Genomic DNA, 25852 nt, shown 5'->3' with positions numbered 1-25852 from the left:
TTCAGGTGTGCAGAGCTGAAGTTTACTTCAGAATAAAACACAAGACATTGGGGAGAATCAAAACTTTCAGAGTTGTACTTGACCATATATTTGGACAAAGCAGAATTACACTGCATATAACAAACAGTAAAATTTCTTAAAAGTTGTTACAAATATTTTACTTTCTACCTGTACGATCATTAACATAGTTTACTATATCAAGATTTTTTTCTAAAGGCTTAAAACAAAAACAATCCTTCTAAACTACTTTCCAACAGTAAAATTTAAGTAAAATGCTTACATTCAATTGACAACAAAAAAACATATTAAAAATGTTGTGTGGGTGGTGCAAGAGCTTTCAGCTATAACTGTCTTCCAGGGTTATTCCTGTAGAAAGAAAGAAAACAGTTTTGTTGTAAACTGCTAATAACCAAACTCCAGAACCTTTTAGAGTGACTTCCCCCCAAGGCAGACATATAATTACTTGAGATACTGCAAGATACACTGTCTAATCTTGCAATTCACAAACCCATTTACCTTCTCCTCTTTGCGTCTGTCCTTTTCTTCATTATTCTCAATCGTTTCTTCTTCATCTTCCACAATCCCATCCCCTTGATATTTGTCATGTGTCCACTTGGGACTGCTACCTGACTTTTTGAAGTTAAAACGCCCCCTGCCACGCTGGAAAGTACCACGGCCTCTTCCTCTTTTGGCCCAATAATCCACACCATCATCTCTGTCATCATGCTGCAATACCAGACAAAAAATAAGGTTAGAACACATCTTAAACCTGCCCCTTAAATGCTGGTACACAAAATCAAATTTATACTATGCACAGAAAACACAATTAAGATAACTTTTTAACAGTTCGGATCATAATCTATAGAATACATTATTAAGGATATTCTTAATTAACAATGCTGTAACTAAAACCACAGCAATACAATTGTTTTAAAAGTCCTTATTAGCTGTGGGTCTACTCAAATGTTTGTGAGTAAAAAATAAGTTATCTGTCATTTATCTTCAGTCAGAAAAAAAGAATTACTAGTTTTGAGAGAAAACATTTTTTTAAAGTTTAATACAGAGTTGTTTATCCCTACTGGGGAAAGGTAGTTGAAACAGAGTTATCTAAAAACCCTGCTTCATCTGCACAACATAGGGCAAGTGAAGTTTCAAGTTTTTAAATCTGTTATTAACAAACAAGAGTTGAGTTTCTCTGCTTAATAAGCTTATATTTTGCTACCTTGCTACCAAATAGAGCCTTACACAATTAGGAAGTCTTCTGACAAACATTCCATGCACTGCATGAATACTACAGACAATTATTTAATATAAAATAGATTTAGAAGAGTGAGGTACACTTGCTTCAACATGTTTTTTTTTTCACTTGTGATTTGGAAAGAAATCTGAACTATTAAACACATACCACATCCATAAAAGCATTTTTTAAACAATTATGTCAGAATAGTTAAAGGGTGGCTTTTTATTTAAATTAAAAAATGTTTTTAGAGATAAGATTAATAGCTACACTACAGTTAGCTATTTCCTCCAGCTATCACAGAATTTCTTACTTAATGTGGTATCACATCTTTCTGTGTTTATAGGTCAGAAAATTTTACATACATGTGGGGAGCCAAGAGGAGAACTCCTTGTACAAACATCCAAATTTTGATTGCATTATTTCTTAGATTACCTCCTAAACGTATTTGTGACAAACTATAAAGCTACAGGAGAAAGTCTGATCTTTACCACTTAGCATTTTTCAACTGTGAAATCCATTTTTCAAGAATACCTTTCAATATCCTTGGAAGTTTGCATTAAAGAAACCTACTGGAACAAACGCTACTTATTCAGTATACTACCCTAGTGACTGGGTGGTTAAATCATCAGTCCTCCTTTCATTATCCAGATGGGAAAAGGCATCAAAACTGAAGTGACAATCATCCTACCCAACTAAGAACAGGCCCTGCTACCAACAGTCCACCTACATACATCCACAAATACCGCCAGCTTTTCCTTATCTTCCACTTTTGTATATTTCCAGACAAATCTAACAAAGCTTGAATGCCATACATCCAGGAAAACACAGCATAAGCCTTTCTGTTAAAAATTTGTTTTCCACAGCTGTAGTCTGAGTCTGCCTTCACCCCCCCTCACTGATGGAAGTTTTGGAAATCAACTCAGTGTCAGGCCTCAGTTACTGCCAGCCTGCTGCAGGGAGATGCAAGAGAAGCAGAACCAGGCCCCCTGATATTCCTGTTGATACATAACCGCAGTCCCTATCTCTACATGCATGCTACTTCTACACTTGTAGAGAATTCAAAAAAACAAAAGCATGCATAAGATATTGAGTTCTCCACACCCACCAAGAAGTATTTCTTGCTTTTTGGGGTATATTCAGGATCCCATTCCTCTTCCTTCGGTCTCTTCTGAAAAGTAGTATTTGAGTTGCTGGGACCAGTATTTGTTCCAGCAAAGACTCCTCTGGCTCTTCCTCTGCCCCTAATTCGAAACTGATTAACCAAAATGTCATTTAATCCATTTACACAAAACCATAAAGCAGAGTTCAAGTCTATTACCAAAAATGCTCTTTTCTGTGCTTAATTACAGTATCTGTGAACGTAAAACCATTTCAAAATTCACATATTACTTAAAGTAATATATTCAAGCATTCATTCTGAAATAATAATTTCATTAAATTTAATTGAAACACATTTGAGTTCGTGGCATAAATTAACCCACGACCACCAAAAAAAAATTTCCTTTGATTGTGTAAACAAGTGTTTTGCAACAATAGGTCAGAAGAAGCTTCTGAAGCTGTTCACAGAAAAAAAACAAAACCAGAAAAACTAGACTGAAAGAGGGAGAACACTGTCAGGGGTAAAGAAAGGTCATTTTATGGAGTCAGTCATACTGGTTAGGACAGAATTGATTGTAGAATACATACAAACAATGCAGTTTTCAAATAGGTATATCCACTCTGTGTTACTCAAACGTTTTCAGATAAGATTCAGAAATGCTCCTCAGGCCAAATTAAATTGCAAATGAGTAAGTTCTTGGAAAAAACAACATGTACTGTACAGAATAGCAATGCTTGCAGTGAAAATAGGCATATTCGATATTTTTCAAAATTAATTAACATGATTTAAAAATATTGGAACACAGTTCCCTCACAGCATGTAAATTTTTAGCTTGTAGAGAACATTAAACAAGTGTTTACATCCTCCATTCAAAGGGAGAGGAAAGGTTATGTTAGGAAGACAGACTGCTAATAACTGCAGATAGTACAGAACACTATTTCCATTAAAATCCTAGTTAAAAATGGATCTGGGTCACCAGAGAACTGTTCAGGAATATGACTGGAAATTAATTTCTCTTATTAAAATAGTATGTTCCACAAACATAGACTAAGGATTAGATATAATTAACTAACTTGAAAGAGGAGTATTATGCATACTTGGTTCCAAGGCTCTAACAGTTCTAATGCAGAATTTATACTGGACAGTTTTAAAATTACTTTGAAATCACAGACTGAAAAACAATCTGTTAAAGGCTCACAAGGCCTACTTCAATATACTGTAGGCAAACAAGAAAAAAAGAATTTTTTTGAGAATCACTTAAGAAAGTTAAGAGACTATCACCTTAAGAAAACTGCATGAGAGATAATATACAGTATGCTTTATTCCCAATGGCTTTGAAACCTTTACAAAATTATGGCACAATAAGTACTGTCACAGAGACAAAATTGTGACAGGATTTAAAAAGAAAAAAAAACCAAAAAAAATCAGCATTTCCTGATATTAGATCCTATGATCAGATTCTGTTTAAGAAACGTACCTAGAGGTTTCCTCAACGCTGCATCAATACCCACCCCACCTCTCCTTCCTCCCTCAGTCATCTTTCAGGCAAAGAAATAAGGGAGATGAAATCCACTGTGGTGTTATCTTTATGGGCTTATTTACTTCAAAGAGTATCACAAAAAGGACAATGTATGTTTTCTACAGAAAGAGAAAACTCCTTATGATCAGAACTGTTATACACAGAATTCTTTAAGAGTTGGACACCAATGACAACATCATTTAAAGATCCTAACTATCCTTCTGTGTTACCATTTCACAACTATTTATGATGTCTACGTACAAGAAGCCTAGAATTAACGTTACAGACTATGGGCAAAAGTTAGTAAAAAAGTGACTGATAATTTAACACAAAACTGACAGCTCAGCTTATATTAAAGTGGCCCAGCAAGCTATGCTCTCCCAGTGTATCAAGGCTTTCTGCTTCGGGGGGGATTCACAAAACACTGTTTTCACTCTAAAAGCAAAGTAGTATTTACTGGAATGCAGCTACTCTTACCCTGAGTTACAAAAACATTCCTATACTAGCCACTGTATGTTTCAATACTACCTATCCAAGCTGTATCCCTAAAGAAAAGATCTGAGTCAACAGACTGGCCTATTTCAATTCTGTTCAGACACAGTTCAGTTTGCTTGATAAGCCTCTGTGTGACCATGTATGCCATTAGGAAACATTAACCAGTTAGGACTGAATAGCCAGATCCAGCAGTCACCAGTCATTAAATTAGTAGAAGACTATTAAATTTCCAATTCACTTCTACTTATATTTTATCTGAAGTAGCATCTCTTTAACAAGATCTTTCACTTGGAACCTGCTTTTACAAAGTAGTGAGGCTTCCATCAGTAACAAGTTTTCTTCAACTGATTCTCCGAGAGGAGAGAGGGGTTTTAAGTTCTGCTTTTGTTTAACTTGGTGCCACTGGCTTACGAAGCTACAAATTGTGCTGGTATTGTCATATTTGATGCCTTCACCACCCAAGGGTTTACATATTTATGCCACATAGCTGTTCCTTAGCATAATTATATTTTTTAAATAACAAGGAGGAAATAATGTCTTTATAGCGTTAGAAATTTTGAATTTTAAGCAGTCTACATAGGTTCAGTTTTTTAGATGAAAAATTCAAATCTTAACTCAAGTGCTGCACACCCCACATTCATTTCAGATGCCCTCGCATGTATTCAAAACTGCTTTTACACTATTAAAAACAATTCAATATGAATTATACCAAGCAATGCCTTTTAACATTATTTAGTCTTAATTACAGGCTATATGAAAGAATTTTGTGGAAGTATGAAGTCACTCCTCCTAATTATTATATGTAAGTCTATTTGTCATTTTTTACACATTCAAACATGGAACTTGCAATTTTTTTTTCTGGTTTGGTTATGGGTTTTCTGTTGTGGTTTGTGTTTTGTTGTTGGTTGGGTTTTTTTGTTTGCTTTTGGTTTTTTTTTTTAAGTGTTCCTTATTTTTTTCAAGGCCTCCTTTACTGATTCCTAGTCTTTCCTAATGCTTCTACCTTTCCCAATTATATGTCAGTAATTAGTTTAACATGCCATTTTTAAGTTTAAAATTTTTCTGAGGACTATAGTGGTCAATGTGTCACTTTCCAAATCACAATGCTGAAAAACATGCCACAGGTAAGAAATTGAGCTTTCATGTTCCTTGTGGCTAGTCCAAGCCAAAGGCACACTGAAAAATAACAAGTATACCATCTCCTCTCCTCAGTACAACTCTTTCAAGGTTGATGTGTATTTTTTATTATATGCCATTGAACAAGCTACAGGCATCACATACAAGAGAGGGCAAAACCAAACTGAAAATAACATGGAATAACAGAACCTGTAGGAGGCAAGGGGGTAAAAGATCACAGGTTTAATCTTTACAGAAGGGTGAATTTTCAGACCCTCTTAGGAAATAACGTTATTACAAAAGAACAAGGAATAGGCAAGAAATTGTTTTCCTCACCCTTGCACTACGTTTTCTACTGGCATGCTAATAATGCCTGTTTACACAACAATTAACTGACACTGGGCAGTGCTGGGAAAAAGTCAACATTTTCAGGTTTGATACATCACATAAAAGAATTCAAGAATTATGTCTATGAAAGAAGTGTAGCCTAATATTAATCGCTGCAACACTTCTACATTTGACTTGTTTTGCAGTTGGCAAAATGTTCATTATTTGGGGGAAGAATAAGAGAGCAACTTACAAAGGTGCCTCTTGGCCTGTTGACACCTGCAAAACCAGAGTACTCCTTCTGTTCATGGTGGGTTTTGAACTCTTCATCTCTTTCTTTCTTGCAATCTTTTTCTTCTCGAGAACTGGATGAAGAAGAAGATGGAGAGGAAGATGGGGAGGACCTAGCACGGTCTTGATCTCTTTTTTGTTTACTGAAAAATAAAAAAGATACACTGTGTGCTATTTTAAAAGTACTAGATAGTCTGTAGCATGCTATACTAAAAGGGGTCTCTTTATATTTTATGAAAAGCTATCCCCCTTCTGTTACAAAGTCACATGTTATGTATTTTAGATGTTAAGGTGAAGTACAGTTCCACTTTCCAGCCTCCTCTTATACATTTAAATGCACTAAATGTACCATCGCTAGTGAGTTGGAAAGCAGCAGTCTGCAAACTGCAAGTTGTTCTAGGTTTTGATGCCATGAAGAGATTCTGTTACTTTTAAGGTCTGCCTTCTGAGGCAGAAAAACAGAAACTGAAGGGAAGCAAACCCTTAAGGCTAAGTTTTACAGTGACTTAATATAGTTCAGTTTGCATACTGTTCAGAAGACATGGCGTGGGCTCCCCTACATAGATGGCTGTAGCCAGTACAAGATAATGTGGATACCAAAGTCAGAAAGTAAATGGGAAATAGGAAGCTTTAGTAAAAATTAATTGTATATCCAGTACAAGGTAGGGATTTTTTTTCCTATAGCAAGACAGCAAGACTTTCAGTGACCCCATAGTGCTACTAATTTGATTTATGAGATTTTAATATTCTTTTCAAATGAAGGTCATACCTGACATAACTCTTACCACTGATACACAGTATCCACTGAGATATGCTAACATTTATATCTTACAAACAGCCCCACTGGCTTTAGAGACAATAGTAAAAATTCCCCTTCTCACCCATGTTAAAACATAAGTATCAGTAAGATTCTCATACTCTGGGTGTTATGAGTTGAAAAAGTGCGGAATCAAGCATAACGAACCAAAGTTCTTACACAAACTGTTTATAGAAATGTACTGCATTGAAGTCCAACCTCCTGATGTAGCCTGGATAATAGGACAGATTAATTTGTCATTTTTTTTTTCAGTGTTAGCTTGCTATTCCAAAGTTTTTGTCCTCATCCACCATAAGCCGTGTAAAAGACAGATAATACATATTTGCTGTAAAACAAATAATTTTAATTGTTTAAATTTAAATGTTCCATTATACATTGAAAATTGAAAGCAATTAAGCTTACAATTACAAAAGGCTAATTAGAAGCTAAAAACCTACATAATGACTTCAAATATTTACCTGTCATCTTTGTAGGATTTGTAATCCTTGTAATCTTTTGGAGTTTTTTCCTGCTTTCTTGACCCACTGGATTCCCTGGAACCCTTTGAGTCTCCTCGCTCTTTACTTCGCTCTTTTCTACGTCGGTCAATGTCATGCCGCAGATCAGCAGAATCGCACCTTAATTTTTTATCCCCCTGCAAACACATACATACTTTGGAACAAAATTCTGAAATCAAACATCCAGAAGATGCTCTGAATGAAAACACAATTTTCGTATCAATTCTCAATAAAGTGAGAGACAATTTACTTATTTTTCAACAAACTCTTCAGCACACAAACTAAGTGGAGGCCCTTTGCATACAATGGGTAGATCCAGCAAGAAACACAGCTAAGAGTTTCAGTTTCAAAAAAACCATTCCCATCAAGCCAATGAGTATCTAGGTTTTGATGCAGGCACAGCACAATACATTGTTCAGGAGGATGTTGTCAGTATTCATTTCTGCTAGGGAATTTTTTTTAACAGAGCACAAGAAACTTTGCAATTCAACCACACTACTCACTCACCACCTCAGTACTTTTACTTTCCCCCTTCTGTTCTTTGCCCTTATGGATAGCAACACAAAATTGGTCAAGAAGTGTCCAAGAAGAAACAAAGGGTGGAAGGAAGATCTGACCTAACATGCCATGTTATCAATATAGCAAAATCATTAGTAACTTTTTTACTCAAAGAATAAAAGAAATAGTTCTCAATGCAAGTACTCCAGATAGAATAAATTCAGATTATTAGTTTTATTTTTATACACAATGTTGGAGATCAGACTTGAAGGGAAACATAATAAATTTAGAAATAGAGATAGGACGTCTACTTAGAACCTACTTTTTGACTTTCTTCTTTAAAGACTCTCTCTTCACCTGCTAAACGGGTATGCTTCCTCAGGGTACTTGGAGAGATGTCAATCCTCCTAAATGTAAAATAAAAGCAGTGTCTTGCCATATTTGCATGTGACTGCTAACAGCCTCACATGTTTCAACAGAAAACTAAGAAACAAAGCATTTTTGCAGTAGAACAAAACTTTTTGCATGGTAAGCCCCACCATCAGAATACAGAAGCAGACTAAAAAAAGAAAAAAAGAAAAGAAAAAAAAAAAATCTTGGTTCTGTTCTGTGTGATGTGTGCTACAAACACAAATACAGAAAATAAGCAGTTTGATTTTTCACATTTTAAGTATGGTTTCAAAGATACAAAAATATGTTTGATGACTTCTTTCAGAAATTCAATATATGTAGCCAGTTGAAAACCCACCCCCCAAAGTTATCATCAACACTGTGATAGTCTGCTGTAAAGTCAAAAATATGTAACAATTAAGAAAGCTTACTAAGTTGGATACTGAATATGGAGATAATATATCCTCACATGCAACACAAATATATAGTACACTGCATCAAAAATACAGCACATCATCAGAAACTACATCTGCATGCCTACCTTCTTACCTTTCAGGCTCTCAGATTTTTCAAAAAACTGCTGTAAATTAACACACACAAAAACTAAAGTAGTATGAGATGGAACATTTCACACTGAAGAATAGGGATGCATGTACAGGGCTTCTTTTCATCTTCAAGACATATGCCCCTCAATATTTGAGCACTGCATGTGAGAAAAGTAAATATATCCCAAATGAGATACAGAGGTAGAGAAGACATCTGATACAACACCACAGACGAAGCCAGACTTGGCTCAGATGAGTTCTCTTTTACAGAAGGGGGTTTTGGCGGGGTTTGCTTTTGTATTTTGTATTTACAGAGACATTGATAAGTTACTCCGAAAAGATTAGGAAAAAAAAAAGGATCTTGGGTTCTCAGAAGATGTATTAGCAGACATTATCTGAAACACAAACCATTTACATATGCAATTAACATATACCTATGTATTTCTGGGCTCTTTTGTCGGGTGCAGTGTTCTTCAGTAGCTTTTTGATATGCAGTGAACCTCTCATTTAGGGTCATTCCAGCTGACTTGAAGTATTGCTCTGTTGGTTACAATAGAAAAACACTGTTTCATTAGTTTAATTCAACTGACAGTATTTTACTCCCGACAGAAAGGCAAGTAGCAGGCAAAACCAAGGTATTTTACATAAATCTATCAGGGCAAGCAAATCAGTGTTTTCTCTACTTTTACACATTCTGTAAACCAAACAAAGTAATACTGTAGAGCATCACTGCAAGTCTACTTAAAACTATGCCATGACTGTGTTACATCATTTACTGATTGGACTTGCTCATTTTCAATGACAAAAGAGAAGGGAGCAATTTCCTAAGTTATTTTATACTTGGCCGGTATAAAAGAAAACAAAATTACCCTGAATCATTAATACTTGCAATAAATACATTTTGCTATATAACTCACGTTTAACTTAAGAACTAATACAGTGAAAGCACTTCAGCAATGTATGCTTCAGTAACTAGAGGCATGACCTAACAAGTAGTTCCTTAAAAGAATACAATTTCTTGATTTGAAGTTGTGATGATAAAGATCCAAGACAATTAACACACCTATACATAAGTAAATTGATTTAAGCATCTGGCATCTTGGCAAACCTGACAACTCTGAAAAATTCTCTTTTCCCTTCAGAGACAGCTAAATTAGCAACAGCAAAACTCAGTTTTCAAACCAGTTCAACGAATGTGTTTAAATGTAATATAGAAATACATAAAAGTCATGAGCTATGAAATGTTACATATGAAGCAAGCTATCTGCTTAACAGGTCAACATACATCTGTATCAACTTACCGCCCGGCATCCAGTATTTGTCTCATAACCAACCAATAAAACTTGAAACGGCCACTACAAGGGTAGTGCCTCAATCATAATTCCATCAAACACAGGAATTTGAGCTAGCAACTCTGTTTTTATGCCATTTTTGCCAGGAAGACAGAAGGTTCAACTTTGCCTGTTTGGCATCTGTATCTTTCAACAGCTATTTTACTTTTGTAACATGGATTTTGCCATTTCAAAACACATTCCAGGACCTAGTTACAATGAAAAAGAAAACATCACTGGGCATTTTCAGCTCTACATTAATAAAGAGCTGTTCAGACTGGTCGCATCACACCAATAACGTACATAACTTCTATTTGTCAAGAGTTACAAAAATCTGATCACAGACTACAGTAAATTTGAAACTTAAAAGAGAGATTCAGCTTTCATAAACAACCATAACTGTACATATTCTATTAGCTTGACCAGACAGGCACTTAAGCTGTTACATTTACCAGGTATTTGTTTAACATACAAAAGTTTACAGGGTAACAGTCTATTCTGTGATCAACATGTGAGAGTTTCAGAAATATTATTTTGCCTACATGTTTACCACATAAGCAAAACTTACAGAAGCTCTCAATGGATTTAGCCTTCAACCTCTTTATATACCAGTAAAATAGATACTTCAACAACAAAGATAATTATACTCTAAACAAGTGGGTTTTTTTTAAACTCTAATACATTATCATTATCCATTATTGTTGACTATTTCTTCTTTGTACATAATGCAAAATGCAAGAAATCATTTGGCCTTAGCAATCTGAATTTTGCCAAGAATATTAGACTTTTAAGTGAACATTAGCACACACTTTTAGCATGCAAATCTTTGCAATATCAGGAGCATCTTAAAAAACAATGCTTACAGATACCTAGGCTGAAACTGGTCACCTAATTAAGCATTTCCACATTCTCCGTTTGTATGATCATATAGCAAAATTATTTTCACTAGCAAATTCTTTGTATTATCTCAGTACATTATACATGTAAACAAGACAACAGCCCAGTGAAAAGTAAATGCTATGGAAAAAAAAACCCAAAACCTTGAAAGAACTCTCCAGATATCCTCACTGGACTTCAAGGAATTACCTATTTTCCATCTGAAAACTCTGACAGGATATCTGACCTGAATGAAATAAATCTACTTTGATGGTTTGAGTGAGGTTTTTGGCAGGTTTGGGAATTTTTTTGTTGCTGCTTGGCTGGGTAAGTTTTTTTGGGTTTTGTAGTATAGAAGCAACAGCCACACTGTTAAACCAGAAAATAATCATCATATAAATCAATTAATGGAGGTTTATTTAGCCACTGGTAAGTGAAATTCCTTGCTTCAGCACTACAGTAATGTCAGAGGCATAAAATGCAATATCATGGTATATTTCATTACCGTGTAGAGCACAATTTTTTTCTTAAATCTTTTTAGACCAAAATAGCCCTCTGAATGTGCAAATGAGCTCTTGGTGCTCCAAAAGGAATGCTATTGTATTTATAGTGGAAAAGACACCTGTGAATACACATTGCACCCCTTTATATAAAATCCTATGTTAGAGCCAATCTAATAAAACTAAGCACAAAAAGGCTGATCCATACAGCCAGTTTAAACTACACTGCAAAATTCAAACTTAGGCTAAAAATTTATCCAGAAACAGTCTAGCTGCTATTATGCTCTGCATTGCTTTGTTAGTACAGGCTGGTTTTTGGTTTTTTTTAATATTAGCTTTTGTGGCTATTAGTTTTGTGCACCTCAAAAAGAAGAAAGTCTGACAAAAGCTGCATTAAAAGAGGGCTGAAATCTTCCTGTACTTGAGATAACAGGCTTAAATGAAGTTGTCAAATATGTATTCGGTACAATAAACTTAACACATACCTTTGACATGGTGAACCAAGGACACAATGTGCTGAATAAATGACTCTGACGTGCTTTTGCTGGCCTGCGGCAACTTAATGTGGTCAAAGATGGATCGGAATTCTTGCTCCTTCTTGACGGAATGGACAAGTGTGCTAGCAAGCAGCCTGTCTTTAGTCAAGGAAGCAGGTCTAAAATGCATCAACAATAAAAAAAAAAGACACACAAAAAGAAACCACTAGTTTAAATAATGATGAATGACACTGCAGGCAGGTGGAGAACCACACTGTAAAGTGGAATACTTTACCTATTGGAATCATCAAGAGGTACTGGTGCCATTTTGAGTTTAACTTCAGGACGATGGGAGTCACTGGCTATCATTTTGATCCTAAGTGGGCTCTCCTCTCTGAAGGTGGATTTTTCTCTCGCATCCAGATTCTTGTGTAGAGGGGGACTGTAATCAAAGAGTTCTTTGAGCTTTTCAGACTTTACCTGCTCAGGTGACTGAGTTTCTTTCTTCATCATTAGTCTCTCAGAACTCTTGTCTTCTTCCTTGTGCTTATCTTTTGTTGCACTAGGCCTTTCCACTACATAGCCAGTCTCTTTAAGCTTATAATTTTTCTCATCTCTAAATCCATCGCTCTCTCTATTGCCCTTGATTGATATTTTAGATTTGTATTTGGTTCCTTCCTCCTCAGCATTCCGGTGAGATGCAGTAGGAAAATTTTTACCCTGATCTGCCAGGACAGACTTTCTGAACTGTCTGTAATCCTCTGTCTCCTCTGTGTCCTCCCCTTCAGAGTCATTAAACTTTTCTTTCCCAGTCTCTTTATCAACAAAAAAATCTAAAGTTTCCTGTTCAACCCATTCCCTTTCTCCCTCTGTCCTCCCTTTTTCTGATCCTCTCTCCTTCTGGGCCTCCTTCTCCCTGGTATTACCCCTATCAAGCAGGTATACTCTAGACTCTTCATCTGTGTACCTGTGGATAGCAAAGAAGAGACTGGTAACTCTGGATTGCATTCATTCCAGTTTACTTGCATTCCCCTTTTTTGTCAATTCCACACCAAGAAGAAAACACATTCCTCTGAATAATTCAACTTCAGCATGCAACAAGCTGCACACCATTAACACTGTACCCACTGTCATTCACATACTACTGGAAGCATCTGAAGAATATAATGCCTTTCTGTAGAGCACCTAGAAATTCTCTGCTTGCGTTTACAAAAAAAAGATAAGTGATTTCTTTGGTCTTAATTGGTACTATTTCACATTGTCTGAGAGTAGTAATTTTTTCCTCCAAATTCAAATTAATTTTGATTAATTCAGACAACAATTTATCACTGTATTTCTTTTAGTGAAAAAGCTGCAGTATGATTTTAAAATGTGAATAATTTCCAAGTTCCTATACGTTTCCAAGAGAATTCCAAAGTCTCACACAGATTTAATGCATTCGCTGCATTGAGTACAAGCAGGGAACTTTCAGAAGGCAGCCCTGCTAAACACAGAAACACTTACCAATTATTTCAGCTACTGCCTTATCTATATACTGCTTTCACATAGGTCCTTACATTCACCAACTCCAATATATCTAACCCAGAGGAAGTTGTATTTTTAATCTCCTCCTAAGTAGCGTATTTTTACAAAACAGATCACCAACTGGACAAATTAATTTAAAAGCCTACAATCAAACCTAAATAGTGCATAGCCATGGTGTGGTTCTCTATAATTTATTTTGTAAGAAATCCACTAAAGTACAAGTCACATTAGAAAGGAACAGCCTACTGTCCGTAAGATACTAGTAATTTTTACAAATTGTAAAATAAAAAAATTTTTAAAAAAATCAAACATCTTAAGAACAAATGTAAGAATTTTAAGTCAGCTGGGAAATATGCAATAAACTTTAAATGTTGTCCTTCGCATCAATAAAAGATTACATTCCAGGAAGACAAAGACCTTCCCTCCTTCATGCATAATGCAAGTCAAGACACCAAAGTTAGTATATTGCACTACACTATTAGAAATGGATGCTACGTTAACAAAGAAATCACTGAACTTTGAGACTTCCAGAAGATCTGCATTTCAAACTACATTAAAGATTAAAATTTATAAATACTTGAATAGTAATCTCTATCAAACAAGAAAGTCTGTTGCATGATTCCAAATTAAGATTTTTCTTAACAGCACATGGACTATCAGAAAATACACCCTAAAGGAAAAGAACAAACCAATTTTGCCTCAAGAATACACATTCCAATCTCCACTAGCCAAGAATTTAAAAGTCTTAGGAGGAAAAGGCATATGCTTCAAGCTCAATTCCAACCAGACTAAGATTAGTTAAATTTATTTTCACAGTATTCTGTATTGATTTTTCAAGGCATGATGATGGTCATTTCAGAACTCTAACAAATGGCATTTCAAGAAGCAACATTAGACTTCCGATGTAATTCTTACCTTTTCATAAACTTGCCACCTTTTGCAGTTTCCTGTTCACCACCCTCGGGATAGAATGACCGCACTCGAGCCTCCTCACGCGGAGCACTCTGTGATGGGATTGTCTTTGCAGGGCTTCTCCTCGAAGGGATGTGATGCAATGGGCTGTTCTGAGAAGGACTGTAACGGCTAGAACCATTTCCAAGAGAACCAGAGCCAGACCTCTCAGGACTATGCTGAATGGAATGGGAATGTTGAGGTGTGTCCTTTGCTGAATGGGCTGTACTAAGCAAAGGGGCATCGGAGCAAGATGAACTCTGACTAGGTGGGGTGGCAATAGAAGGACTATGGGGTGACCTTGGACTGTTATCGTATGCTGAAAGTCCAGGCCAAATGTCGCCAGAAGCTGCTGATGATTTGTTAAAATCGTCAAGAGACTCTGATGGGTCATGTTCAAATGTATCCTTCTGTTCATCTTGCGATTTATTTTTCAAAGGGCTGTCTTGCAAAGGAGCCCCTTCAGTTTTCTTTGCCTGCTTTTCCAGAGACGCACGTCTTTTGGAAGAGACAGGTGATTTGCTGTATGGGGATGAAGAACGAGATGAAGAGGACCTCGGGGACCTGGAAGATCTGTAAGATCGACGAGATCTGCTCCGGGATCTCTGGGAAGACACAGACCTTCTTTTTGGACTTCTGGAACGTGAACGGCCACGCCTAGGGCTTCGGGAGTGTCTTCTGTTCCAGACAGGCCTGTAACCTCCACGATGGTATCTACCACCTCCTCCTTGATAATACCCTCTACCTCTTCCTCTGTAACCATAGGGACGTCTCATTCCTCTATTATTTCTGTAATCTCTGCGATAATCTCTAGAATAAACACGATCCCTGCTGCGAGATCGTGAGTATGTCCTCGACCGAGACCTAGAACTAGAATTAAAAAAGCAAACATTAATATTTGACTAATACAGAATGGGAAAAAAAATAAAATGCTTTGACACTAAATGCTAGATTTCTCAAGCAGTCGAAATGGTAAAGGAAGAGGGTTAACAGTCTTAAAGTAACTTCTATCATCTGTATTTATTATTTCTGTCTCAAAAGGATTATAATAAACATGTCTATACTCCTAAGGGGCATGAAACTTGAGACTTCAGCATCACATGATTAAGACACTACCAGCCCCAGTGGCATGCCCTGCCATTTTATTAGAGACTACCACCCCACTGGAGCATGGCATTCAGTTCCTCAGCCACCATGGTTCACAGCCTGGAATATGACGTTACATGACCACCAGTTTAATACACCAGCCTGTGGAGAGCAGCTGAGGAAGCAGTAAACATTCAATTCAGTCACTTCATTTCTGGAAGATGGTAATGTCACCCAAGAAAGATGAGGAAAAGTCTGGAGGCAAGTGAGAAGACAAGATACAGCAAAGCTTATCTGCTGAAGCCTTAAATTATTCCAGATTTGAAAAGCTGCATGAGAAACGGGACAGATCACAGGGAAAGAGACTGGACAAAGAAAATGTGAAGGCAGAGAAGAGAATCAAGCAAGCCACACATCACAAAGAAGCATTAGCATTCTGAAATTATCTTGCAATAGAAGAGAAAACAGCCAAGTATTAAACAAATAAGAAACAGAAATTACATTCAGCAGTATTTACCTACTGCCTAAAAGGACTAAGATCCCAGGCTCACTTCTGCTAAGGCATCATGCAAGTAAAAAATAATTTCTAGACGAAACCTAATATACTGAACTAACTTCGATGCAGTAAGGCATCAACTTACCTGTATCTTTTTTTTCTAGAATGTGATCTGGATCTTGACCTAGAGCTGGACTGAGATCTGGACTTTGATCTTGATGAATGTGATCTAGAATTAGAGCGACCCATTTTTCCCAGTAGATCTACTCCTTCTCAAAAGGAAAAGCAATGAGAGGAGGGGGAAGGAAAAAAAAAGTGACTGTGACTGAATCCATGTAAACCATATAAATGTACAAAAATTTTTATATGCTAAAATGAGATTATTAGAAAGAGGTACAGCATTTCTTAAACAACAGCAACAACAAAAAAACAATTCTGAAGAGGATATGAGTACATTTGTTAGTAAATTAACACCTCAGCCACATTTTTGAAGAATTTAACATAGCTACAGTGCAGACTTCATCTGGAAAGAAAGCATAACAGTAAAAGGTGTTCCAGATTTAATTGCAAAATGATCCTGTAGGAGAGAGGAAGCAATGGACAAACATAATGCAAGAAATAATGCAAGCCTGGACAACTGCACATTTTAATAAATTTTAAACACAATTCTTGCTATTTATGTGGTTTATAGTGTCCTTGCACTTCCACAACACCAATCTTTCTCTGGAAGAACTTTATAGTCCCTTACGAAGTACCTTTTACATAAGCAAAGAAAAGCAATGAAGAATTCTGTCCATCAATTCTTGGTTTGAGCCAGGGGTTTTATCTTAACGTCATATACTAAAGCTAATCACTCTGACCTAATTTTCCACCAGTCAGTATGCCTATCTTGTACTTTTTATTTGCCTTTGAAACTACATGAAAAAATGCATGGACTACTTAAAAACTTTTGACTACTTGTTAAATAATATAGATTGCAATAAAATTCAGTATTTTTCAGATCAAATTAAGCCATGAAAACTACAATTGATTATAATGCAATAAATCCTAAAAGAAAATACACTCATAATGAACTATCATTTCTTCTTACATATAGTCATAATAAATACTTAGAATTCATTAGTACTAAGCATAAAATCCCACACGCCTTTTCCTCTTCTTTTCAAATAAGTGGCTAAAAATCCCCAATTTAATTAATAACAACTTTGAGCCATTACAATTTTCTTTTGAAATTGCCCAGCTTAAAAAAGTCACATTAAGCAACCTGCACATAAACTGTGGACAAGTAACTACACATTTTTAGGCCTCTGCCTCCTCAATCTCTATAATCACCATTATTTAATAATAATTAAATAAAAATTAGAAAAAACAAACATTTAGCTTTTATATTGAAAACAAGTATGAAAGCCTAAAATTACTTGTATTGAAAATACAAGCTCAGCACAACAAGAAATTTCTGTCACAAGGTACTTTATATAATTTGTCTTGTTACCTGGGTGATATTTCACTTATGTAAAGGCAAATAAACAGCATCAGAGCTTAATTTAAAGTTAATAAAATTTCAGAGATTTTAGACATATGCAAGCAAACCCCAAATAAAAATGCAGACCAACACTTCCCCTATCAACTAGTCCCTCCTGCCCCACATGACATTCCTACCATAGCAGCATGGTTCCCAAAGAGATGCAACCTGATCTATAACTAACTCAACAAAAAATTAATTTTAATCTAAGCCAGCTTTCCATTTAACTAAGAATATAATTTACTTTGGAGAAGAATAGTATGTTCAATACTGTCTTTTACTGGTTCTTTCCAATAGCAACTTTACCTGACCTATACTCGGAGATAGTTTCTAATTCATTGCGTTCAATTAAACTCAGAGAATATACTTTACAATTTCTATGCTCATCTACTCGCAGGCAACGTAAATTTAGAGGTTTTAAAATGTAAGACATGAGGTGTACCAATTTTCAAAAATCACAGTAAAAAGTTTTGGTTTCTATTACAAGTAATTTTCAAAACAAACTTCAGATGACATTAAGCTTATAACCCAACCTCAACTTAAAAGGAAATGTTTTATTTCCCCTGTATTTAACAATAATATTTATACATTTGCTTTCCAAGCATAACTACGTATATACTGTATGATGGCTGACCTTTTACAAGAGATGCTAATATCAGAAAGTTCTATATATTTCAGCATAAATATTAGGAAAACAAAATCAATTTTAATTTTAAATGACAGAGTTCAATTAGAACACTTTAAGAATGGAAGTTAATCTTACCTCAAACCGTTAGGTGGTGACAATGAAGTAATTATTTCAAAACTCTCTTTTTGTACTTTCAGCAATACTGATCCCTATAGAAAAAGAGAATGTCAGAGACATTAACTTTTAGTAAATGTCAGGTAATACCTTTTGCTTAAATGGATTCAAACATTAAATCTGTTTATCATGAAGAGACAACACATAAGGTATAGCAAGATTAGTCCTGGACTCAGTGAAGCTGAATGTGAAGCTGAATGTTAAGACTGGAGCAGCTCAAGTGCTAGCCACTACTGAGAAACAAATCTTATTCCCCTTCCATACAAGATCACTCCTCTATCAGCCTTGCTTAACAGGGCTGTGTAATGTACTATACTCACCTTCACAACAGCCCTGACACCCTTTGGGTCCTTCAGTGATACCCAGAAATCACCTTCATACGGTTAGGTTATTGAATTGGATTCATGAAGAACCAACCAAGTGTCAAGACTGCATTACAGAGAAGAGAACATGCTGCCAGGAGGAGGGGGTAAAAAGCATATTGACAAACTGCTAGACCAGTCTGAACTCTTGACATACAGCTTTGCAATAAGCTGGTGCCATCTCTTTTGGACAAAAAAAAAAAATTTGGGACGAGGATTTAAGATACTGAAACATTGATCTTTTGGTGTCTCTGCAACATTTATATGCGCATGACTCCTTATACCTTTTTGTTTAAAATGCATATAGTGTTTGAGTTTTCCTAAATAACCAATATCTCATTCTTCAAAAATAATCTCTTTTACAATATACAGAAAAAAAATGTCATTTTAATAATGAAATCAAACTCAAAAGTAAAAGCTTTTCATTGGCCTCAGCTTTTAATTACCAAAGCCTTAAAACTATGGACTCAATATTAAGCAAACTTCAGAGTTCCACTTAAGCAGCTCAGAATTTTGTCCCAGTTCAATGAAGAAGGGATTAATAGCTCAGAAATTCTGCATTTTAAAAATTTCTTCATTAAAGCCAAAGCTGTAAAACATCCATTGCTCCTACATGACAATTTCACACTTGTTTATACATGTTTTCAATGTTTTCTTCATTTAAAAGCAGAAATTAAACATTTGTGTTCATCAACACAGCTTTCAAAAGTCCACTTACCATTCACTAGAAGTGACCAAGATATTTCCAATTTCTATAAAATATATGCTTTCTTAAGATTAAGTTATTACTTCCCATCACCAGCAAGTATGAATCTCTGAAGGAGCACAGTAGGTATATCAGACCATTTCAGACCTTGTCTAGACAAAAGGTGAGATGGTATTAGCTAGCAAAGATTAATTAAGACATTCAGAAGTCTTGTACACTAAAAGTAATACAAACTCCAGCTAAATGGTTTAAGTTTAGTCTGAGATTTTAAATCAGTATTTAAATCATCACTACAGAGTTTTAAAAACAATCTGTTGGTGTTAGCTGAAATTCAAAATCCCAATTTAGACAAGTCTTTAGATCCAGGGGACACAGAACAAAACAGTTACTTTACCTTTAAAAACCTCTAGGCAGAAGACAGGATCTTAACTTACTTTAGCTCAAACTCCAGCAGACAGTTCTGCACAGTTTTAGGAGTCTTTTCTACCAACTGGCAAAGGTGAGAAGTAGCCATCCTTTTTATTTATTTACTTATTATTTTTTAACAGTCATTGGATATGTACCATCTTCCTGGAATCTAAAAATATTTGCCAGCCTTCTCTCTCTCTCTTTTTTTTTTTTTTTTATTTTTAAATTATTATGTGTATAACACTTTTAAAGAAAAGAATTTTGAACAGAAAATAGTAAACATTGAATTAAAAAAAAATCCTCAGCTGTTTGCAGCTTTTGATTCCATTTAACTGTAACAGGTAAAAGCCTGACACACACCTCCTCCCGTTACATGCAAGAATCTAAAATTCAGTTCATTAAATTCATTAAAGCTAGTTTCAAGAATAGTACTAGAAAAACAGCCACTTTATAACAGTAAGCTCCTACATGCTTCACACACTAATAGATAAAGTACACATTGCACCGAAAACATCACAACTACAAAACACTGTTTCACAGTATCAAGTAACAGCAACCACAGTCTCTTCCCATAGACTTTCATGGTCATTATCAGCCGAGGAACGAAAGAGGTGCTAATACTGTATTTAGCTTCACAATATCACTAAAACTAAAAACTAGTTGCCCCTCCCTGTTCAGTGCATGAAGCTTTATCTCTGGGCTAGTCTCGGAAAGACCCAGAGTCTGCTAAAGGTGTGTATTAAAAATGTGGCACAAGATCTCATCACTAACACCATGCATTTTCAGGAGTGGACCATGACTGCTAGGAACAGGGTCTATGCCTGAAACACCAGGACTGTAACCCACACATGCCTTTTGCTAGCTTATTTTTTCCCCAGCTTTCTGCCCTAAATACGGTAAAAGAGCTGTTTGGCTCTCAACCATTTCACTCCTGTGATAGAAAATCCAGGTATTACAAAGGAAGCTGCTGCAGATCCATAGTAATTCAGCATCGCTGGTTTGAACTAAGTCCCATCTCTCCCACCCTTTGTTTCTTCACATTCCTGACTATCACCTCCTTGATGTCAACATGAGTATTTTTGAACACATGGTGAATCAGATTAGAAAATGTATGGAACACCTGAATTAATTTCAATACAAATACTTTTCCCGATACAGTTCATTGCATTGACCCAAGAACATTTGGACCAAACACAGAGAAGTCACAATAGCAGCCTGACAACTGCTTCTTTTGGCAGCAGTACAATCTTAAAGCTTCCCTGAAACTACCTTGGCAAAGCCATCAACAACAAAAAACTTGGAAGTTTCAGCTTTTTAATAGTACTTGTAAGCATAAAGAACAAGCAAAAAACAAAACAAAACAAAACCCTAAGAAAAAACTCCACCCACGAACAACCAAATCTTAACACAGAAACCCAGAAATTTTTTTAAAAATGGACAGTCCACTACCCATCAGATACCAAGTTATATTCATGACCAGAGGAGTCAAGTTTCTTAATAACATGACAGGAGGATCTTTAGGTGTTTTAAATGAGCCTCTGCCAGACTCTGGCCAGTAAGCAAAAGCAAAGATACACAACAGAATTACTCTTACGTTACTTAAAGCAACACAACATCATGCTTAAAAGAAAAATGGAGGACAAAGAAAATTGTTTCCAGTTCTGTTTAAACTGTATTTTTAAAGAATCTTTGCTACACCACTGATGTTAAAGTTTCCTCAGAGCACACAGACTGCAGAAGAAACTTATCTGTTAAATCATTTTTAGAAGTGCTACATCTGAAGACATTTAACGACAGTTCTCCTTACATTAACAAAACATTGCTTCGTCTTAGCTTCATTATTTTATCTATCCTTCACTTACCCCCAGGAGGTACTGAAAACAGATACAGCACTTAGAGGACACGTTTTAGTGCTGGACTTGGCAGTGCTGCGTTAACAGTTGGAATTGATGATACTAAAGACCTTTCCCAACCAAAATTATTCTACGATTTAGTAGTCTATGTTTCTCTCAAGCGTTACTTAAAGCTGTCAAGAAGATTTAAGTCAAAAATCTTGTTAACATAATTCACAAGCTGCTGACAAAATGCATTTTCATTCTGAGATTCAAGCTTCAAATGAAATGAGGATTATACAACCAGGATGAAACAACAGATGATAAGGACAGTCTTCAAGAAATTCCACAGAATCTGTAGTATTCTCTCATAATGCATACACTATTATAGAAATTCAGTCTTATTTAGACAGCAGTGTAAGGCAACTATTCAGTGCTTGTACATCTGTCGTGCTTTCTTTTCCATTCTTTACCCTACCTCCCATCTTTTTTTTTTTTTTTTTAATTTTTATAATGTCCACAAACTTAACAGCAGCATTTCACAAATAATAGAACACACTTCATTAGTGACTGCAAAACTGTCACTTGGATCATCAATGAATAGAATCCTACAAATCCTAAAATACCCCCGCTAATTTGTTCTAAGCTATCTCAGAACCTATAGATAATAACTGGGATGCATATTTTCTGCTCATTTTATATTCTTGCTATATAATATTATCTTCATGGTATCTACACAGCTACAAAGAATAAACAGACCCACATAAGAATCACAGCATGAAAGGGTAACTGTAACAGTAAAACATACAAACTCCTTTTTTTCCTAATTCATTCACTTCTTAATTTGCAAATATTTTACATTGTTTTCTATTAAGTAAAAAAAAAAACAAAACAAACCAACAACAAAAAAAACACAGCATCCTAGTAACAGTAAAATAAGCTCTGCAAAATCGTCATATGATTGGGAGCTGTTCTTTTATATAACACTATTGGCAAACAAAAGCATGTTTCTCCTCCAAATGAAAACACAAAAATCAAAGCAAGTATTCCTAAGAATTCTGTCAATACACAAAAAGGAATTAGCATGTTTTGGGATACACATTTTGTATATCCACTCTTGTTACTTTTTGTTTGCGTTTTAAACATTGTTTTCGTACACCCTTACAGTGTGGTTTCCACAAGCTCTTTGCTATCATCTGCGCAAGCTGCTGCAGGAAAGGCTCCCTTCCCTCTCTTGTTTGTTCCAAGACTGATATTCATATAGGTGCTTAGTGAGTTGAAGCAGTGAACTCATCCAGAAAAAAACTACGTTGGATGAAAAGACAAAGCTGACTTTTCATCTACATCATCTCCCAGATCTTATTTACCACAAGGCGGCATGGAGGCTGATGCCAGCACAACAAACAAGACAGCAGTGCACTTTTTCAGAATACCTTTGGGAGAAACTCTCACACAGCTGAACTGAACACAGCTCTAAACAAAGTCTTAGTTTCTTCAGTAGTTTCCTTGACCTATCTTCACTACTTATAAACAAACCCCTCATGTTCTCTGGCATTCCTCAAGCCCTTACACCACAATCTCTCCTTAATAACCAGTCCAAATCTAATCCACCCAAACACCTGCACCACAGGTCCAAACAACAGCTCCCTGCAGACCCTTTCTAACCTCCTACAACCATTCCAAGTTTTTTGCATGCCGAGTACCAACAGGCCCTTGCACATGGCACATGCTCGCCCCCCATTTCCCTGTTCCCTCAAGAAAAAGTCCCTCTGTCACAGCCTTCAACGGAGAAATTGCTCCTTACAGCCAGGCCCACTTAAAGCCTTGCTTAAGCCACAGAGACAGTGCTCAGGGGAGAGCCAGTCACGCCCCAAGTTCTGATATATATAACGCATTAAACCTCTTCCTGCCATTCAGAACAGCCTGTCACTCGACATCAAAACGGAGAAGTGGGAAGAAGCAATTCCTACCCTCCCTGACACAAGAAGCTGCATACTTGTAGCACACTTCGCAGGCCAGAGCTTTCGCCCCTCTGCATTTTCCCCGCTGTTGTCTAAAGGAGAGAGATTATCAGAGAAGAGAAAGAGGATGGAGGCAGAAGGAGAAAGACAACAGCTAGACAGCATTTTCTGGGAACCCCACGCTCCTAAATCAATCCTTCCCACGCTAAGAGCAACTACTCTAAGGGATGATTTTTTGTATTTGTAATAAACCAAGCACTACTCCAACAGTGACTACTTGCAGTACCAATTCCTTTCTTTTGTATGGCCTCGGTCTTTCTGTGGTAAAATTTAACTGCCTGTTACTTTAAATGTACAAATTTTTTCCCAGAGATAAAAAAAGTGGTTTTACTAACTTGGTAAAGCGTCACCATGATAGACAAAAGAATCCGATTTTCACACGAAAACTAAACGCGAAAAGTAAGGGGCATACAAAGCAAAAGAGAAATAAAGGACAAGATCCTGTATAGGTTGTACGCTACAGGGTGATCAATGCAAGGAATATAACAGCTCCTATCAGCATAAAACCCATCCCCGCCCCTCCAGCTTTTGCGGGTATTTGCAAACAGGGTAGATAACGCCAAGGAGCAAGAAGGAGCGCAGTATTTACAGCACAAGCGCCTGAACCGCAGTCATGCCCGAGGGGAAGTTCCTCCAACGAGTGTAAAGGCTGATACAATACCGGGAAGCATCCTTTCACCCCAGCACTGTTTCTCTCCTTAAGTAAGACTCACACCCGCGAGGATAACGGAGAGATTTCACACTCCTGTAACCAGTGCTGCGAGGCGAACCCCTGGGGCCTAACTCCCACAGAGAAGGCAGACAGGTTGCGAACCCAGGACGGCCGGGGTGGAGGCCCAGCGGGGCAGGCCGCCCGTTTCACGCCACCCACACCCACCTCCGGCGGGCTTCCAGAAGCTACCAACCAGCTCAAGGCAGCTCCGCGGTCACCTCCCTCTCTCTACCTTCACTCCCCGGGGCGCCGTCGGAGGCCCGGGAAGGCGCGACGCCCGCTCGGCCCGACTCCCACAGGAAGCGGCGGTCCCCGTCAGGGCGATGGCGGCGGCCGCCCGGCCCGGCCCGGCCCCTCCCCGGGGGAGCGGCTGAGGCCGTGGCCCTGGGGCTGTGGCGGTGTTGGGGGGTGTGGGGGTGTGAGAAGGGGCGAAGGGGGAACTGCGATGAGGATAATGGCTGCGGAGCGACGAGGTCACGCGGCAGGGGAGGGCGGGACCGCGCGGCGCGCGGGCAGCGCGCGGCGGCGGCGGGGGGAGGGGAGGCGGGAGGTGCGGCCGCGCGCGAGGGGCGCGGATCGGATGGGATCGAAAGGGGGGAGAGGGAGGCCGTTCCTCCTCAGCCTCCCCACCGCCATCTCCCCACCAACTCCTGGCCGCGGCTACGCACGCAGAACCGTCCCGCAAAGCCTCGCCGCGGTCCCATCACCTCCGCCCCCTTCCTCACCTGGCGGGCGGAACTCCCGGCAGCCCCGCTCCCTTATGGCAGCTCGGCGGCCATTTCCCGTCTCACCGGAGGAAGAGACGCGGGACCCAAAGGGAAAAAGAAAACCACCATAGAGACGGGGGGGTTGGCGGGGGGGGGCCCGCCGCCGCGGCTGCATCACTTCCGCCTTGGGCGGGGAAACTCCCGCACCCCTCAGAACCCGTGCGCCATCTTGGTTTTGGGTAGCTGTCCGTAAGGAAGATGGCGGCCCGCGGCGCAGGTGACAGACCGGCAGGCCGGCCCCTGTCCCGGCGGAGCGCAGCGGCCCTGCCTTACCTCCTTCTACCCTGTTCCACGGCCGGAGGCTCCATGCCCTGCCAGCGACAGCTCTTGTCTCCTCCCGCACCGCCTCCACCACGAGCTGTCGCCTTTTGTCCTCTCCTTCCCCAAAAGAACGATCCGAGGGATCAGCCCCCCTGCCCCCGTCCCCACCTCCGGAGGCTGCCCCGTTACCTGTCGGGCAGGGTGCGCATCCATCCACGAGAGCTGCTCCGAAGGGTTTGCCTGTAAAGCGGAGCTCAGCCTGCGGCTCACCGTCCGGCGGCATTTGCGGCCGATGCTCCTCCGGTGCAGCTGGAAGGCGATGGCGCAGCAGCCGCGCTTTACTGCAGCAGCGTTTGCAGCAGATGCGTGCCCACCGCCGGGATGC

The 25852-nt window shown here is 38.1% G+C and overlaps 1 protein-coding gene across 15 annotated transcripts; it reads right to left on the bottom strand.

The window, feature by feature from the left end:
- BCLAF1 (BCL2 associated transcription factor 1) lies at positions 1-25852 on the bottom strand. Of its 15 annotated transcripts, none has more exons than XR_011725256.1 (14): positions 25657-25820; positions 18360-18433; positions 16220-16343; positions 14457-15362; positions 12313-12984; positions 12027-12196; positions 9269-9374; positions 8222-8306; positions 7363-7538; positions 7064-7229; positions 6050-6230; positions 2346-2492; positions 517-726; positions 1-366 (listed from the first exon to the last, which is right to left on the bottom strand). XR_011725256.1 is itself a non-coding variant. In XM_071740797.1 (14 exons), exons 4-14 carry the CDS (start codon positions 16321-16323, stop codon positions 361-363), a joined length of 2763 nt encoding a protein of 920 aa, XP_071596898.1. In that variant the 5' UTR covers positions 16324-16343; positions 18360-18433; positions 19479-19618; positions 25165-25287; the 3' UTR covers positions 1-360. The 15 variants fall into 15 exon arrangements, 14 of the variants coding, with proteins under 14 accessions (XP_071596898.1, XP_071596904.1, XP_071596897.1 ...); XM_071740797.1 differs by lacking the exons at positions 7064-7229; positions 25657-25820 and adding exons at positions 19479-19618; positions 25165-25287; XM_071740803.1 differs by lacking the exons at positions 7064-7229; positions 25657-25820 and adding exons at positions 19479-19618; positions 24605-24945 and having other exon boundaries at positions 16220-16346.

This window comes from Heliangelus exortis, chromosome 3 (genome assembly GCF_036169615.1).
Source record: "Heliangelus exortis chromosome 3, bHelExo1.hap1, whole genome shotgun sequence".
NCBI classification, from domain to species: domain Eukaryota; kingdom Metazoa; phylum Chordata; class Aves; order Apodiformes; family Trochilidae; genus Heliangelus; species Heliangelus exortis.
Note: the sequence above shows the minus strand (reverse complement) of the source record. Positions and strands in the feature narration are given on the sequence as shown.